At 40.4% G+C, this 18764-nt stretch overlaps 1 protein-coding gene across 1 annotated transcript; it reads right to left on the bottom strand.

Moving 5' to 3' along the window:
* Positions 1–3152: 3152 nt before the first annotated feature.
* Positions 3153–18599, bottom strand: calb2a (calbindin 2a). Its single transcript, XM_026365810.2, has 11 exons — positions 18430–18599; positions 14335–14411; positions 14159–14248; positions 12763–12843; positions 10194–10250; positions 8137–8214; positions 7156–7211; positions 6987–7026; positions 6745–6798; positions 4050–4121; positions 3153–3882 (listed from the first exon to the last, which is right to left on the bottom strand). The coding sequence occupies exons 1-11, from the start codon at positions 18521–18523 to the stop codon at positions 3766–3768; spliced, it is 816 nt and encodes a 271-aa protein (XP_026221595.1). The 5' UTR covers positions 18524–18599; the 3' UTR covers positions 3153–3765.
* Positions 18600–18764: the final 165 nt, after the last annotated feature.

Raw genomic sequence — 18764 nt, 5'->3', positions numbered from 1 at the left:
TATGCATAAACTAGTGTGTGTCCTACACAAGAACCTAGGTTGGATCGTCCATTTTCAATCACTTATTTAATTCACACCAGCTCTATTTAAAGAGGTAATAAATAAAATACCAGGGTTCTTTTCATCAGTCAATAAATCATGGTCGTTCTCCTCTTCTATTCATATTCTCTTATCTTCCTTCTCCCCTGTTCACAGTGTGGCCGGCTGCCTCCACTCCTTATCTGATTGGTTTTCCACAGCAGGCTGGATGTATGTATGATTGTGTTTACATGCACACACCAGCTATTAAGTCTACTCAGCTCATTCACTTATTGAGTTTGCTGATGTACAGTAAACAGTGTTTCTGAACCGTAAACACGATACGCGATTCAGTACTGCTCCATGTCCTTAAGGAAATTTAGTCTGCCAGACCAGGACAGTGCAAGTCAGGAAATACCCCTTGAACTGCTGACTCAGCAAATTAGCATTAAAATAACTATATTTGTGCTATATATGTTAACGTAAACCTCTATAATAGGATACATGTCACTCCAAACCACAACTCGTAGCCTCAGAGGAAGAGTCAGGGCGTCACCCAACGTCAACCATGATACATCCCTGGTGGACTAGAAGTGTTTGTACAAAACGTCAAGGCAGTCTATCCCAAAGGGAGTGGCCCCACCGACCGACTGACTGAACAACCAACCAATGCTTCTAGATTCATGTCAGAAACACACAATAAAAAGTAAGAACATCAGATATAAACTGTAGGATCTGATCTCCAGAACAGAAAACAGTTTTTGTACATTAGGCTGTATTTATTAGTCATAGTTTGATTGTTTGTCAGATTCTCTTTTGTGCAGATTTATAGCTAAAGGAGCACAATTCATGCGGCATCTGTTTGAGAACAGGCTGATTTCAAATGGAAAATCTGCTTCCAGATGGTTGTATGTGCTTTCAGGGACTCTAGGTGCTTCCTGGCGTCTGTGTTGACTTCAGTTCCCGCTTCCTGCCGGTTAAAACTCACTGTTGACGGTGAAAGGTCTGCAACAGTCTGGCAACGCGAAGATAAGTAAGTGCTCCTTTCCCTGCAGAATATGTGGAGAGTATTTCTGTTTTTTTCTAGATGTCTGACGGAGTATTGTTGGAAGGAGGCACTGACGTATCTACAGCTGTCCAATCGCTCAACAAATGCATCTTCAGCAAAACGTTTAATTAGCTGTGCCTCTTTTCAAAATATATCAACACCTCTTTTTTTAAGATGGGAGGTTATACACACTTTACGCCTTTTTTCCCCCAAGTGCTCCTCTGTTTGAAGGTGTGATGACAACAGCTGAATAATCCCCATACTTTCCAGCCGAACAGTAATTAAAGATCCCACGCTGTTGAAAGGCAGCGAGAAGAGGGAGAAATGTGCTGCTCAGAGCTTTTGTCGGGGGATGCAGGTTGGAGATTTTTATTTTTTTTCACGGAGCAGCTGAAAGAAGGTGCATGTGGCACCCGGACTCAGGTGGATGCGTGCACGTGCACGGATGCTAAACCTGAGCGGCAACACACAATGTGGCATAGTGAAGGAGAGAAAGACAGTGGTCTGGAAGAAGAAATGCAGACGTGATAAAAGGTTTATTTCTTCATGAAATAGCTCCACTCAGCTATTTGGCAGCTAATGAATTAATAAAGAAACTATTAATTGCATAAATACTCAGGCCTCAGTAGTTTAATGTTGATCACCTGGGTGTAGTCAGTGTGTCTTCAGGAGTGCAGTAAAAGTATTCATCAGTATCTGGCAGCTAAATTCATCATTAAGAAATAGAAGGATGATGATTTTAGTCCGTCCTCAAAAAGAAGCACACAGGTGACTCCCTCACTAGTCCCCTTCTTGCACGGTCACTCAGTGTTTTGAGGACGCTCCGCTGGTGGCAGATTTATTCATGTGTGATATTCAGGGTCTTTTGTGATGTACGTTAACTCTACTCAGCGACTTGGAAATGTTTTTGTGTCCATCCACTAACTGGGTGGTGTCGTTTTTTGGTCAGGAGCTTTTCACATACAGGTGTATTTACACTTGAGTCACTCAGGTGATTTCCATTTCACTGCCTGTGACAAACCAAAGCGGCTGCACGAGTGATGATCCTGGTACGGTTACGGACTTTAAAGATGCTCAATACTTATCCAGTCCTTTGTTTTCAGTTTGAATACGCTGCTATTATTTTTCCCCACCTCCATTCAGCAGGTTACACAGCTCTAAAACTCTCTCATCACTAGCAGCCTGATTCTTGTTGTAATTGTAGTGATAAGCACATTTTCCTCGTGCAGCTGCGTCTCATATAAAGATTTTAATGCTTGTGATTAATTGATGTGGGTTTTCACCAGCCCCACAGTGAGACGGGAGCTTGTGTGCTCGTTGTATTATTCAGACGACTTTAAAAGCATGTCAACTCAGATACAGGGGTTTTACTCGAAATGCCATGTTCCGTCCTAATATCTCAGGAATAACATCTCAGCTCAGGAGCTGGAAAAAAAAAAACCTCCCACCTCCCTGGATTCACCAGGAAAAAGATGAAGGCTGGTTTAATCTAAGAAGTACCAAGTACTAAGAAATGTGTAGGTTTATGTAAAATTAAACACTCACAATAACTTGTTTATGGTCTTTTATGAGTTTAAAAAATCAAGTCAGTTTAAAGGTGTTTCCATATTTGATCGCTTAGTCTCAAAGTTTTTAAGAAAGGGGTGTAGCAAAGGCCAGACTCGAACCCCCGGCCACTATATTCAGCTACCGGGTTGCTCCATCTCCATCCTTCTCTCCTCTTGACTTCGGTGCACACTAAAGATCCATTTTGCAGTGAAAGCTTTAGACGTTGACTGCTGGCATTAACCAACATTAGCTGTGCCCAGTTTTAGTGCCTCAGTAAACTTAATTATAGCTCTATATTGTGCACCATGTTGTCCTTGTTGTGACTGCAACCATCATTCATTCATTTTATGCTTATGCTTTAGTAATGACGACAAGGGAAAAGGTCAATGTCAAGTTTAACACCAACATAAAAGTTTAAAGTGACGTCGGAGTATAGAAAGTCATTTTGAGCGCTGAATTGCTGTGAAGAAATATTGAGACTGTCACTCTAAAGAGTCTTTGATTCTTTAACAACATCTGATTCAAACACTAGCGAGACTGATTTTATCTTAAGATATTTTATTCATATTTTCAATTGACAGTTTCAGCCAAAATCAAACATTGAAGATGAAAATCATACAATGGAACAAGAGGTCTCAGGACAAACAGAATGGAAAAGTCAATATCCGTTCCATCACACACTATAAATTAGATCAATTCAAACACAGCTGTCTGCAGTTTTGTTGACTATATATCATATCTATTGCAAAGTTGACAGAGCCAGCGATCGGAGGGGTCAATGAATTAAGGGTTAACAGGTCAAAAGGTCATTTCTGTGGAATAAGGGGTTCGGGCTTTTGGTCAGGAGAAGTCAGGCACAGCATGGAAGGGAGGGATGGGAACGAGGCTGAGGCTGGAAATGGTAAAGGACGTAAAGGAGGGAGAGCTGACAAGGTGAAGGTCTAGAGGTCGAGGTTGCGTGCTGACAGTGCACTTATCACTCATTCTGTTGCAACTTTGGGGAGAAAGTTAGGGAAAAGGTCGGGGACGGGGGTTATCTGGCACATGCACTGGGTATATGTTGCCAGGCAGCTGGACGTGGGTGTGGTCTTGGGAGAGCGGGGCGGGGCAGGCAGAGAAAATGATGATATGCAACAATAGAATAGGAAGAGTCACACAATTGGCTCCCTGCACAGGACAATTTCCAGCTCGCCGCGGTAGAGCTTCCCTCCGTCAGACAGACTCATGATGCTTTGCTTGTAGCCCGACAGGTTCGTCAAGTCCACCTCCTGAACAAGAGACAGAGGATAGATACAACAACGGTATCAGGTGCTAGAAGTCACAGGCCAGGTCTTACTGCATCTCAAGAAAAGCACCTTGATCATCGTGTATCTATGTGTTCATTCCACTGCTGTTCACAAAATACCAGTAAATGTTTACTAAGGCAACATCTCACCATCTTGTTTGTCTGGTAAAGGTCTCGTAGCAGGGCGTCTAACTCCTGCTCGTCAATGTAGCCATTCCCATCCTGAAAGAATCGACAGGAACACAACACAAATGTTATTTCAGCTCCCACACAGAAAAGAGAAAAATGAAACTGTAGCCATCACTGCTCCACCTCAACAAAGTGTATGTAGCTTTCTAGTTTCCTGCATTTGCTTTTTAACATTTTGCACCAGTTATATTTGAATCCTGAGCTTCTTCTTGATTTTTGCACACTGCCCTGCTGCTCAGCCTCTTCGAGTATTATGTGGCAGCCATCGTGAACACACCAGCCAACTGGCCATTTATGAATGATGAATTGAAAAGGACTTCTCATTCACAACTCTGTAAAAGGGCTAAGCTGTAAAGTCAATATGGAGCCACTTTGCTAATTAATGAGTTATGTCTCACAGTAGTGTTTTGAGTTTGGGGCCAGAAAATAATTCCAAATTGTTGGAAATGTTCCCTTGGCAAGTGATAGAAAACCGTGTTCTGTTCATTTAGACTTGGTCTTCAGTTGATTTCAGAGCCGACTGGCTTGCCAGTCTTATTTTTTTTAACTCTGGGAGATGCTGTTTGATGTTTACGAAGCTGATATGTCCTAGATCTTGGGAATAAAGTGTGAATTCTATTTATTTTCTCTTTAAGGATGAAAACACCAGGACTCTGAAGAGTTGTGGGAAAGCAAAGCTACATCAGGTACAAGCCAGTCTGTCCAAGTCTGTGTGCCATCTTACATTTCAGACGTTTTCAAGGCCTCGCACTGTTTGCGGCTGTGGCACTGGGAGCACTGGGAGCCATGTTAGTGTTCAGCTGACCGGCCACCCTTTGCCCACAATCTCCCAGCACCAGTGACAGCAGCTGCCTGTGTTTGAGCTGCAGGGGCTGAACTCATGACAAAATGATGAGACTAATTACACACATAAATGGTAGTGCTCCATTCGCAGTGAGAGTCTACATGAATGGACTGCAGTGGCTCATCTATAATAGAACACTGAACCCTGTCCTCTGCAAGGGAGCTAGAGAGAGTGAAAGCCTTCAGTCCAACTTGAGACATGAGCATGCACGCAAATCCCCCCACTGCTGTGAGGGGCTCTCTCTGTTCTGACTGTCCAACTTTAACCAAGGCAGTGCTAAAGCAATTGTTGGTCCATGTGTCTTTGGTCAGATTCGTACATTCTGCATAATATAGTAGATAATTGCATGTTGGAATTATACTTAATTACATACTGAATGTTAGACCCAGGACAAGTGGAAAAGCATCGATGATAGTCTTGAAAAGCAGGAAAACAGACTGTTATTGTGGATCAAATATTACTTTTGTCACTACGTAAGAATAGGTGAGTTAGAAAGAATGAAGCAGAGAATGAGGACTGAGTTAACTACACCACTGGTGCTCTGGTGACACATCAAGTGGAGTTGTTTATTTCCTCAAACACTGAGTCACCAGTCTTATAGCTGCCTAGATTATGACTACTGCTCCTTCAGGCTCACAAAAACTCACAAGATGTCAAAGACAGCAGAAATGATTTAGGAGATTACAGTGTGCCGCTCTCCCCGTTCTCTTCCCTCTGTCTTGTGCAGGATCATATCACTGCCTGTAGTCCCTCCTCACCAATCTACTGTGGAAATGTGGCCATTAGCTAAACCACTGTCCAACCTGTCTCTTTGTAAACACCCTGGGCTGTTTACAAAGGAACAGGTGCACCAAGCCTAAGTCATTTCCCTAGGTATATGTGTAAAAACAGAATTTGCATGCTTATGCTTCTGACAGAGGGAATCTCTAAAACAAACAGCACTGATACATACACCATCATTCAAAAGTTGGGGATCATTTAAAATTGCCTTTGTTTTTGAAAGAAATGCAAATTTAATAACATCAAATTCATCAGAAATCCAGTGTCTGTTACTGACTACTGTAGCTGGACGCTGCTGTTTTTCTGATGGCATATCTACATAGGCGAACAGAGACCCGTCAACATTAGTCCTTTGATTCAGTGGCACAAAGCAAAGCAAGTTTATCAAGTTTAAATGATTAGAAAGCCCTTTGCAATTATGTAAGCACAGCTAAAAATATGTTTATATCGTAGTGTTCATTTTATTTTTCCAAATTTATTAGCTTCCAGATACAGTAACTACTATAGAGGCACAAAGCTACTTCCCGCCTCTTTTCAAGCTAGCTTTGTTTCATGGCGTTAAACGGACATACACAAGACTGCAGAGGCTGGTGATGATGGGCATTTGTCTGTAGCCCACCAAAAGGTAACTAATAGTAATGGACAATAGCACTGGAGAGAAAAGACTTCAGATATCAGTTGTGCATAAGCCCCTGCATCCATACACACATTAGGAGGTGCACATTCTCTGATCTAATTTAGCAACCAATTTGAGGTATTAACAGCAATGGACAGAAGTGGGTCAGGCAGTCTCTATGGTATTTACAGTAACATAACAACAATCACTTTGTGTAGCATCATGGCTGATGTTGACGACAGCTAGTTGTTGCTAAGGAGCTAAGTGCTTTTAATTGCATAGGATCAGATTTAAATGGTACAGGTAGTAGGTGACAATACAGCTCAGAACACTATCATTAACAGCATCATGTCTGGGCGTGTGAAAAGTAGTCAACGACTGTCATTTGTCATCAGCTTGAACAAACCTTCACCCACCTTGTCATAGTATGTGAAGATGGCATTGAACTGCTCAGAGGTCAACTTGACTCCCTGCAAAAACAAGATTTGTACCATATTTCATTAAGACACAAATAGCGAAGGACACAGTGACACAAAGGTCAGTTTAAAAAAGCTATGTTTATCCTAAGTAAGTCTGAAAACAGAGGCTACACCATAATCCTTATTTTAGTGACATTAATAGTTCATACAAAATAGTTTTTTACTGAATTGTTTGCTACCTGGAATTTAAGTAAGAAATTCTCCTGAACAGGGAGAAGCCTGTGGGAGAGAAGGACTTTATTAGTGGACACAGCAGTTGTTAAATTATTCAAACCCAGTAACAGAAAATGAGCATGGTGTGTTTCAACATTTATATACCGCACAGAAGCAAGTAAAATGGCACTTTACCTTGCCATCTCTGACAGGCCCAACTTCCCATCTCCATTCAGATCAAACATCCTCAGCTACAAAGTGGAAGCAGAACAGAGAGATGGGAAGAGACAGAGAGGAACGGAAAGGAATGTTTTTTATAGGTATATGCTGTCAAGATAAAGGCAAATGTGGTCCCTAAATTTCATTGGCTGAGAAGTAGAATGGACAGTTTCTACTTTTAATATACATTGACAATGTCTGTTTGTATAACAGAAGACCAGTTAAAGGACCGTCCATTAAACTGGCTCCAAACATATCTTCTGGTGAATTTCTAACAATAGTAATCTAAAAGTTTTCTTTTTTGTAGTATAGGGTTACAATAAAAGGAACAATGCCAAAAATATTACAAAACACCAGAAATGAATACTGTATATATAACATTCGATGGGGAGTATCGGACAGATACAGACAGATATATATTCTGATTATAGAGTTTATCATGTTGGGATTCCTCATAAATCTGTGAACAATAATGAACAAGTTTATCTATTAATATGTTGAGGAAACCGTTTGAGCAAATCAGATCAGGTCAGCTCTGGGGCTTCTAGTAAGAAGCAGATGTGAGCACATCTGGGTTGTAAACACACAACCTGCAGGACATAATGGCTCGCAGCCACTCAGCCGCACAGCGCTGCTGCCACCAACATGATTGGCCTCTGAGGCCCTCAAGGCCAGATGGACACTAGATACATAAACCTTCTATAAGATTCATTATATTACATACATTTTATTAAAATACTTCTGGGTACTTATTGCTTAGCTTCTAACATAAGTTGTTAGAGACTCATAACTTGTGTTTGTGTTTTCTTGCTATTTGTCTCCTAACTTTGTATGAGTGAAAAGTAGTAGCAGTAAAACCTATTTTTTTTAACTACAGTGACCTCTTTTTGCAGGAAACAGAATAATACAATAAGATCTGTACAAGACAAATGTATCTAGTCACACTTCTTTGCTTACTATGGTCTGTGTGTATTCCTGCAGCTTCTGGTCATCATAGTGTCTGTTAGCCTTCTCCAGCAGGTCTGACAGAAAGCCCTGAGAACACACACACACACACACACACACACACACACACACACACACACACACACACACACACACACACACACACACACACACAAACACACACTCTGTAGATAAAAAAGTAAAAGTAGCTTTGCCAGAAAAAGCAACTGTTTTGAGGTAGAACCTGCAGATTCTGAATATGGAAAGTAAAGAGAAGCTAACGTACATCCATTAGGTACCATAAATGTATTGTAGTGTGAATACAGAATCCATTCAAATGAATGTACTTGTACTAGTCTTCTTACATCATCTGTACAGTACTTCAGTCACAATATGCAGATATTTACCACGAGTGCTCACATGCATGTGATGAGACACGCGTCTTCTGCCTACGATCACATCTGCATTTTTCTGAAGCGTTCAAAACCCCACACCTGAGTAACTCATCTGCACCTGTTCAGCTGGAAGAAATGTGATCCCATAACAACCCAAGAGGCCTGATCTGCACATGATGCATAATCACTGACCCTACTTAGGCTCAAATCCCCAGTGTGACGCTTTTTCCTTTATAGAATTTGACATAACAGTTGCCAGAGGTGTTGAAGTGAATAACATTTGTGCAAGCTATAAAGCTTCTCGCATCTGAATCCTCACCTGAAAAAAAAAAATCCCTCATGGTGTCTGGGGGATTTCCTGTGGAACAGCCACATAATTTCTTTCTGTCAAAGCTGCTGCCTGGCTTTACTTACCAATATGCTCACATCTATCAAAAAATGTGAAGCACTGAAAGCCAACATACAGTGCAGTTTGGGCCACAGTGAGTGTATCCCTTTCTTATCTTTGCACTGCAGTGTCTTGGAATTCAGATTAAAAGAAAAAAAACTGGTATTTGCTGCCTTGCTGTGAGTTACAGCATGCTAAAAGATGAAGCTAGATTGGTTAGTTGGCAGGCTGTTAGCTTAGCTTAGCTTAGCATAAAGTATAGCAACAGGAAGAAAACACTAGTCTGCAATAAATGATAGGCCACCCCTGCAGAGTAAAAGGGTACTTGGCTTATGCGTCTAAAGAACTGTAGAACTATAAATAATATATATTATTAATATAAATGATATTTTTGTAATTTGCTATTTGGGCTATATGGAGTCATTTATAATTATTTTATACATGAAGTTCCATATTTGGCATTTCTTAAATTTCATTATTCATACAAATTAGTGAGTTTAAAATCCAAAAAGGTTGCTAAATTTCAGTGTAATGCCTCTTTAATCATTTTCTTTTTTTGGATAATTTTGGATTAATACAGTAAATCTAGTTTGTGTAATCTGTACAGAAACAGAAATGTAGAAATGACAAATTATGGTTTTATAGAACATTACGTGCTACGTTATAGTGACCAGTGAGAATTTCCTGCAGCCTCATAGTTGTCACCTTCAAATCATGTAGATTCAGGGATGTATATTAACAATACTATTCTGATGAATGTATAATAACAATACATTCCCTGGTCATAACACAAGAAAATATAGAGGGTTGTTTTAGTCTCTTTCTTTCCCTTTTTTATTGGTGCAAAACAACATAACATTTAGGTGGTGGTGTCAACATTTTGTCCACACTTTTACACTTACAACAGAACACAAAAACACGACTATTACAGTGGTTAGAATATAAAGAAAGAAAGTGTGAACGGCTACAGAAAATGACGGTTAAGTAGTAACTTAAGGGTAGGTGCTGGTAGGTTACTGTTTATGTGTGTTGTTATGAATATAAATATGTGTGTGGGGGGGAGGAGGAGGAGAAAACAGACATGACAAAAAAACAATTAAGTAAGCAGATGAATAAAGACCTAGTATTTGAAATATTTGCAAATCAGGCAATACAGGTTATTCTAACTTGAAGATAAAGATGAAATATTAACTGACTGAAATCATTGTCCATACATATATTCATACAGTATAGATTGCAACACTTAAATCTGAACGGGATGTTGAGCATTTATAGTTACTACATACCTTTAGTTCATTTGCTTCAATGTAGCCACTGCGGTCTGTATCATATCGCCGCCATGCCTGAAAGACATGATCAAAACAGAAGAAACAGTAAGTTGAAAGCGTTTTCTCAGCACTGACACACAAAGACACTCTTCTCTAGAGTGATTTGCATCTCTTGCTCCTACATAATTCCTCACTGATCGAAACCTCTGCTTGCTCTTAAACTGTGCAAACAGTTGGATTTTTCCTTGGTGCAGAGCAGAAATCGTTTCACAGGAAAAGACCACAAAAGGCTGAACCATCACTGTAATCACACCGTTTCCAATACACCAATACAATCGCCCACATACAGAGCAGAGGGCAACGAACGACAGGGGGGGGAATAAGGGAGAGGGGGCAAAGTCATTTTAATGAATGTTTTAATCTAGCAGCTGTCCCTGTCCAAAGAAGGGCTCCTTATCAAAGATGGATGGCCTTCCCCCTACTTCTCCTCTCTCTCCTCCTTCGTGTTCCTCACACTCTGCTCCTCCTCTCCTCCTCTGGGCTCTGCAGAGAGGAGCTACAGCGGTGTTATCCATTATATATGACTCTGAAAATAGAAGGTTCTGCTTCCTCATTCTAGCCCTTTAAAACCCTCTCTGCCCGCTTCCTCCTGCCTGCACACTTCAACAAAGACTGATTAATCCTCCTCCTCCTCTCTTGTTTTATGTTCTCAAACTCTGGCTCTGAACTTCCTATCGACATTTCATTTACGTTCCTTTTTTTTCTCGTTTGCCCTTTGCATCCTTTTCTCTTTCCTGACCCTCTCTTTCATTTATCCCCCTTCTCTCATTTCATTATTCCTTCTCAGTATGACACAGGAGACAAGGACAGCCTCTACCCCAAATGTAATTGGTTTCTAATTGGCTCCATTCTTTCACAGTGGCAAATCTAACATGAAATCTGCCATTTTCTCATCTCCTGATGGTATTTTGCAGATGAAATGACTTGAATGCCTTTTTCGGTACCTTTCAACACACATCTTGCACTGCTGAAGGCTTTTTGTTACTCAGACTTTCATTCATTATTCACAATTCACGGCAGCACTAAACTGGTTTATACCATACTTGGAAATTTTCCTATATAATGGTTCCTTAAACACGCAACATGGTTCACAACTACCCTCTGACATTTTTCAGTCCAATTCAATAATAATCTTTGATGTTGAATGCCCTTTAACAATGACAAAGGGCCACCAAAGCTGGCTCAAAATAGCTTCTTCGTCATTAAGCAAATGTGCAGGGCAATCTAGAAATGTTCATTTAGCTGCAGTTTTTTTATTTATTTATAATTTTCTAAGACTGCATTTTCATATTTCTAATCTGAATCAGATTTCTTTCTTAAGTATCAGAGCCCATATTATTACAGTGTGGCTTCACTTTCACCTGTTCACACACACTCACACACCAATCAGGGTGGAGTTGACCCAGATAGATCAACATGGTTTTCAGTGTCTCATCAGAGGAACCCGAGCAAGTAGATCAAGGAGGAACTGGGTACTTTGACCAAACTTTGACAACTGTCCCGGACCGGACCCGGACACATCTCATTGGTCCGAAGTGAGAGCCAATAAAACCTGTGTTTTCAATAAACATATTCTACTACAGAAATAGAATGAGTTTAAATATTTTTTTTTCTATATGTGTCATCTTCTTTTACTTGTAAATCCTTACTGACATCAACTTGGATGATGTTTGTAGTTGTAGACATTGAAAAACTGAAATGCTAAAATCAGCAAGATTTGTTTTTGCCAATGTAGGTTCTATGTTCACAGACCAAAAAATAGGTAATGAAATATAACACAATAATTAAAGCTTTAGTAATAGACTTAACACCAATTCTACGTCTATAGTGGGGTAAATGTATTAGAAAGCCACTGTGTGACTCCACAAGGTGAAAACTCCTCATCAGTTCAATCCAATCACATTTCCCTATAAAGAAATTAACATTTTAGTCCCCTCTGACTTACCATGCTTAAGGCATATTTGGATACTGTACATTTGTCCATTAAAAGATCATGTTTTTTCAGTGATATCATCCATAACTTCTCTGCATAGACCAGGAGAGACAATTGCAGTTTTGGGAACTATTTTGGGTACTATTTACTTCATAACTAATGAACACTGATCAGTTAAAGAACTAATTTCACTCATTGCAGAATACAGGAGAAAGATCATGAAGTGTTACTCTATCACAGCAACCAAAACATTCAGTGAAATTAGTCTCAATTCAAACTGTTTGTGCTCCTTGTTTTAGTTTTTATTGAAGGGATTAATACCTTAGCTATCGCTCCATCATCGCACATCTCACCTACATTGTACCGTAGGTGAGATTAAGAAAATTCAGGCTCGCTATGGTTCACTCCTGTCTATACTGTATGATTGGTTAAAGTAAATGTGTCTTGGTTAACGGACTTTCTTAGAGAACAAGAAGCGTTTGCACAAAAAGTCCAAAAGTAACGCAAAGAACTAATTAACTGACAGAGTTCGCTTTGCATTAAAAAAATATACCGGCTCGTTCACATACAGTACACTCAGAAACACACTCTTACCGCCATGAACTCAGCGCTGGAGCTGACAAACTGTCTGAAGCACAGCAAGAAGTTCTCTTCAGTTGGGAGAATCTGGGCCAACTAGAGAGATAAATGACAAGAAAATGGGAGTGGTGAGAACACAAGATGGTGGAGTTGAAATGCTGAGAGAGAAGTGATGGAGACAGGGGAGCTTTTCGTCTCCAAAGCTTACAGTAAATGGGCAACTCAGCCATGAATAATAGAGAGCTATAACCTCAGAGGCCGGGCTATGCCTAAATTATTTTTAAAAATCTTGTTTTTGGAAGTTCAGACAAAGCCTTTACATTGTATTCTCTCTATTACATAGACCTAAAACCCATTTGCAGATTTCCCAGGCTGGTGTTGGATTATTGACATTGCACATTGCAATCTTGCATCTCTTTCGAATCTTGCTGAGAAAATGGTCAAATTGAGGGAAGGCAACATCCCAAACCAACACTGATAGCATAGAGATTATAATAAAGACTGCATTTATGCAATCGATCTGAGTATTGACCAGGCCTCAGAAGCCTCCTGTTTGGCTCTGTGAATAATCTTAGACTTTTCTTTTTACATATTTTTCTCACCCTTCATAGTGAGCACAACAAAACAGACCTTTTGCTGAGTTATTTTTGGGTTAGAACCACATTTCAGTGAAATGAAGACCTGAAGTGAATGTGAGTCAAACCTGGGTAGAGAACGACTCCACTGAATGACTGCCTTGTACAAACAATGTGACCATAACTGTTTTTCCTGTCTTTGAAAATTTAAAGACATTGTTTCACATTTTTTAAATATATTTGCTTTCAAAGTGTTAAATATGGAGACTGATGTCCCTCTCATATCTGTTACCTAAATATGAAGAAAACAGTAGAAACCAAGTGAAACAACTAGCCAAGTGATGCTCTAAACTCATCAAATATGTTATATCTAGTTTCTCTTAGTTGAACAAAAGTACAAACATTACATATAATATAGGCATTAAAGTTCTTTGAACACAGTTTTTATGGACTGAAGGAATTATATGTAGCTTATTAGTAAGTTTAGAGGAGCTGGGAGGCCCTGTGGGCACAGAGCCTGGTTAGCTAACTGGCTAGTCTACAGCAACTAGAGTTGATTTATTGAATAATATTAATTTTCTAATATTAGTCTCAGAAAGGGGAACAAAGTGAATAAGCGTATTCTCTTAAATGTCAAAAATGTAACATTTTAGAAGAGCGTAGCTGTCCTCATTGTTTCCACACTTTATGATATGTTAAGCTAGCATAACATAACATTTGCTATGCTAAGCTAGCATAAAGTGGTAATGCTAACATTATCAATTCTCTCATCTAACTTTGGGTAGGGAAGCAAAATTTTCCTTTTTAGGTTTTCTAGGATAATACACGGAGCTTACCTCTGACATCTCAATCCTTCCATCTTTGTTCTTGTCGAACTTCTGCATGAACTCCTTCATCTTTTCTCTGAATATGGGGTTAGTAGGGTCCTAAAACACACGTGTGCACAGCAGAAGTGAAGCCTGAGCGCTCAGCAGATGAACCTGTGTTTAAATCCTCAGCTGCTTTAACTCACCACCCCTGCTCCTCTCCGGGCAACTTCCAACTCCCTGAAGAAGTTCTCCAGTTCCTTCCCCTCGATGTAGCCATTACCTGGAAGACCAAGCGTAGAACCACATTATCTCAGCATCTACAGTAAGGACATGTTGCTGCTGACATAGAGAAACCTTCACGAGCACAGATGTGGCCACAGTAGTTGACTCATGTCATGTTGGTTTTGCCTCAGTATTGATTCAAACTTGAGCCTTTTGTCACTAACTCTCTTCCTTCCTCTCTGGCTCAATAGATTAGACTCTTCACTGAGACGGTGCAAACTGATCACTCCTCAAAGGCTGCGCGTTCACAGGGTTGTGTTCAAGGAGAGGCTATTTATGGAAGAAGCTTTTCTAAGATTTGGAAGGTAATGCTCCAACCTGCAGCTTCTTTTATTCCATGGCGATCGATACTGCAAGGAGTTGTCAATATGGATACATAATCCAGCGAGAGTGATAGGTAACAGTGTAATGCCAGAAATAAGATGTTTGCTCTCAGACTCTTTCTACCTTCTTTAACTGTGTGCTGTCAGTCATTTTGTCAGATTACGTGTCACTTTTGTCGAATGGTGCTCATCCTCAGAGGATGCCCATCATATTGTTTTTTTCTTTTGGATGCTGTCATGACAAATTAGGCTTGGAGGACCATAAAGATGATTTCCTCTTATTTTATTCCTGGTGTTCTGGTGCCCTGACAGTCCCTATTCAGAGAACAAATGAGCATGCCTGCTTCACCCAGGTAGTCTGTGAACCTGTGCTAATATTCTATCAACAAGCTCGCTGAGGGGCTGGACAGATGGCTCCAAACGATGTGACTAGCTGCTTCAATAAAACCCTGGAAGGCAGAGCTGCCTCATTAAACACTGACAAAGATTATTATGCCATCCACTCTCCTCTCCTGTCTTTCGAACTCGCTGCCTCTCGCTGTCGTCTTCTATCTAATTCCTCGCCTCTGTCCGACTCCGAATCTTAGCATCTTTGGTCCATCTGTGAGAGTTTTTGTAATTGTAAATACGAGCCCTGCTGCTTGAATATGTGGGACGGTGAAATGCCTTCGCTGCCACGGAGCATCCTTTCAGTGGGTCTTATTGGCATGTAGCCCTCTGGAGAGAAATGGCCTGGTTGATAATTAGAATAAGATGTGGTTGACTACAAGGCAAATGACATAAAATGACAATGAAAATAGATTTATTAATAGATTATTCCAGAGCAGTTCTATAAATGTGAGTAATAGGTCCATAAACCTCAATATATTTGTGCAAAGAGGAGCATCTGTTTGTGGTAAGTACTATGCTCGAGTGTTTTCTGATCCAAACAGCCTTTAAAACATAAGTTTTTAATTATGCTCCCCTTTTTGTCATCTATTAAATACTATGTGTGCTATGTTCTAATAGTTAAATAGACCAATCCCTGTTACACTAAGCTGTCCCAAATCCAGTTTCCAGTGAATGCATACATATTTACAGTGAATATAAATGATGCTATATTCATGTAACGATAACACTGCCAGTGGATGCATTTAATGGCTGACTTCACCCAATTTCTATATCATTTTAAATCAAATGTCAAATACTTATTTTTTGCACATTGCAAAGAGAGAACTCCTTCCAAAGCCTGCCTTCATAGAATTAGGTCTTTCAGCACTTAAAACTTGCAACAACAAGCAAGATAAAAGTTTGACCAAATCGCTTTTGGTCCAAACACACGTTTTTTGGGGGAAATTGCGTCACTATGGTCCCAGGAGAAGCTGGTCAAGAGGCTTTGCTTTTCTGGCTCTAATGCTAAAATACATCCCCAACATAGAAAAACTCTCAAAGTGGCCAGCCAAGGCAACTAAGTGCATATTTAAAGCCTATACAAAGTGCATTTGCCTTTCAAAGTAGAGTGCAGCCCTGTCTATTCAAATATTTTGCATTGATATCATAGATGGGTCAATTCAGGAGGTGGAATTTGCTTAATATTCCAAATTACCATATCCAGGTTAAAGAAAAAAAGACATCAAACGGGCTATAATTAGCAAAAAGCAACTGTAGTTGTTTCCTTGCTCATCTTTGAAATGATTGAAGGGAAAAGGTTTGACAGGGAGCAGAGAAAGACGAGAGCGATGCAGAGTAGAGGAGCTGAGAGAGATGCAATCCAGATGAGATTTGATCCTAGGCCAACAGGGGAATATGTGGTTTCATCATCTTTGGGTGCATCGCCTCCTGTGTATTTTTATCAGCAACTCAAAGATGTTTACTCAATCTGAGCAAACAAATTAGCTCTCCTTTCTTTCTGCCGAGGGAGAGGACACTCCCAGCGATGAGTGCAGAAATCAAGCACAGTAGCCAAATCTGTTGGTGCACCCTGGCTCTATTTGATTTGCAAAGTGGATCATTGCGAAGCCCATTATATGAAACATGTTTGCATTGAACTTAAACACCTGGGTGGTGCTGAACTCATATCCACATGCTTTATTTAAGTGCAAAAGAGTAAAACCAAAAACTTTTGTCTGCACATTGACTCGTGCTGCTGAGCCCCACCCAGCAGCTCGCTGCACCTTGATTTCAGAGTGTGTGCAGGCATCACAACAGATATTAATGAATTCCCATGAGTGGGTGTGTGTGTGTGAGTGAAACATGTGGGTGCAAGACATTCAGCCTGTCTGCAGGTGTATTTTAGACATCAGTCCAAGTCTAACTTGCTTTCTGGTTTCCCATTTATGAAAAGTTGAGTTAGTTGACTGCATCTGTTACCTAATAACCAGAGAATTAGTTAACATGGTGAGTTTTATGTCATTTTCCTAATTATCTAGCACACCAAGAGAGCTTGCACTCCCTGCTGGATGAAGCCTCTGGTGTACTGTTTGCCAATTATACCCAACATAGACATTCAATAAAGAACAATTTGAGAAATCACAAGTTTTAATGTTTTGTTTTTCAAAATGATTTTTCCTTTCAGTTTAACCACCGTGTGCTTAAACACTTTCAATAACCACAATGTCCATAAATCCACAGGAGTGTCCATTAGTCTCCGTAATTAGCCCCTCCAGGCTGCAGAATGCCTGATGAATCTGCTGAAAATAAAATGAACTTGTCCAGTGTGCCGCTGTCAAACTGCAACACAGAGACATGCAGATATTTGCAGAGCGCGAGAGAAAGACCAGCAGAGGATCAATGGAGCAGAGACGACACTGATCAAGACCGACAGCAGCGTGTATGCTGGAGAGGACAGGTTGTTGAATAAATGAACAGGCTACATTTTATGTTGACAGACACCCAGTCGATATCACATAAATCAATATAGTAATATTGAGCTATCCCTGCTGCATAAAGAGCCCCACCTGACACACTTGAATAGGCTAAGTTATTGTTTAGTACCTGTGCAAGGAGCTAATGACATATGGAGTTACATCCAAAGTGTCACTAATTATAAGTTAGAAAACGCTAATTCAATTTCTCATTGATTAAAATGATTGAGCGCACTGTGCGCTCATGGAGGATTAGACTGGGAATGAAGCTGCAGCCTCCTTTAATTTCATGTGCAGTTGGGGCTCAGTGAATACAATATTCATGCATGTCTTTGTAAATTCACCCTTTTTCCAGAATAAATCATGAGTAAGTTTAATTCAAACTCCCAAAAAGAGAATAAAAGGAAATCATCCGGCGTTTCTAAATTAGTACTATAGTAGGAGACTATATCCACAATGTCATGCCAACATATCAGCTGTTAGTTGTAAGAACCAACAAATTGCTGCTTCACGCATCTATTGAGCATGAGACTGATAAATATCTTGACTAACTAAAACAGAGTAGTCCCTTCTGTCTCCTGGACTACAACTGAGGGTTTACAGAACCCAGCATTTCATTATTAATATTATTACTCATTTTCAACTTTTACTGTAATATTAAGTTTTCCTGAGCTTGAAGAGAAATGTTCTATGGATGCTTTTCAATCTTTTTTCTATGCTTTTCTCTGCAGACTGCTATTTAACTTTACTGCTGTCGGCTGCATTTTTCAGCTGCGAGCTAAATCGGTAATAATTGGTGAATTTTGAATTTGATGTAACTTTTTTTTAGAAGAAATAAAAAGTGTCCTACCATCAGCATCGAAGTGCCTCCAGATGTCGAGGAACTGGGATGCGGTGACCTCGGCCAGGTGCAGGTGAGGAGGCTGCTGTGCTTTGTTTGCCATGATGCTCCAGACGGTTGCGGCTTCGGGTCCGACGTCAAAAAATCCGCTACTAAGTTTTTCTGTGTCTCTTGTTCAAACACACCCCACACTGTGGCCCCGGCGCGCCGCCCGCCGCGTTTTAACCCCCGCGCAGGAGCAGCAGCACCGCTGCACCGCCGCTTGGGGCGCACTGCCACCAGCAGCATCCACATCCATCTGAGTCAGCCTGCATGTTCCTCTGCCTCTCTCTCCCCCCCTCTCT

Source organism: Anabas testudineus, chromosome 6 (genome assembly GCF_900324465.2).
Source record: "Anabas testudineus chromosome 6, fAnaTes1.2, whole genome shotgun sequence".
In the NCBI taxonomy this organism is placed as follows: domain Eukaryota; kingdom Metazoa; phylum Chordata; class Actinopteri; order Anabantiformes; family Anabantidae; genus Anabas; species Anabas testudineus.
This window is presented reverse-complemented; position numbering and strand designations above follow the sequence as displayed.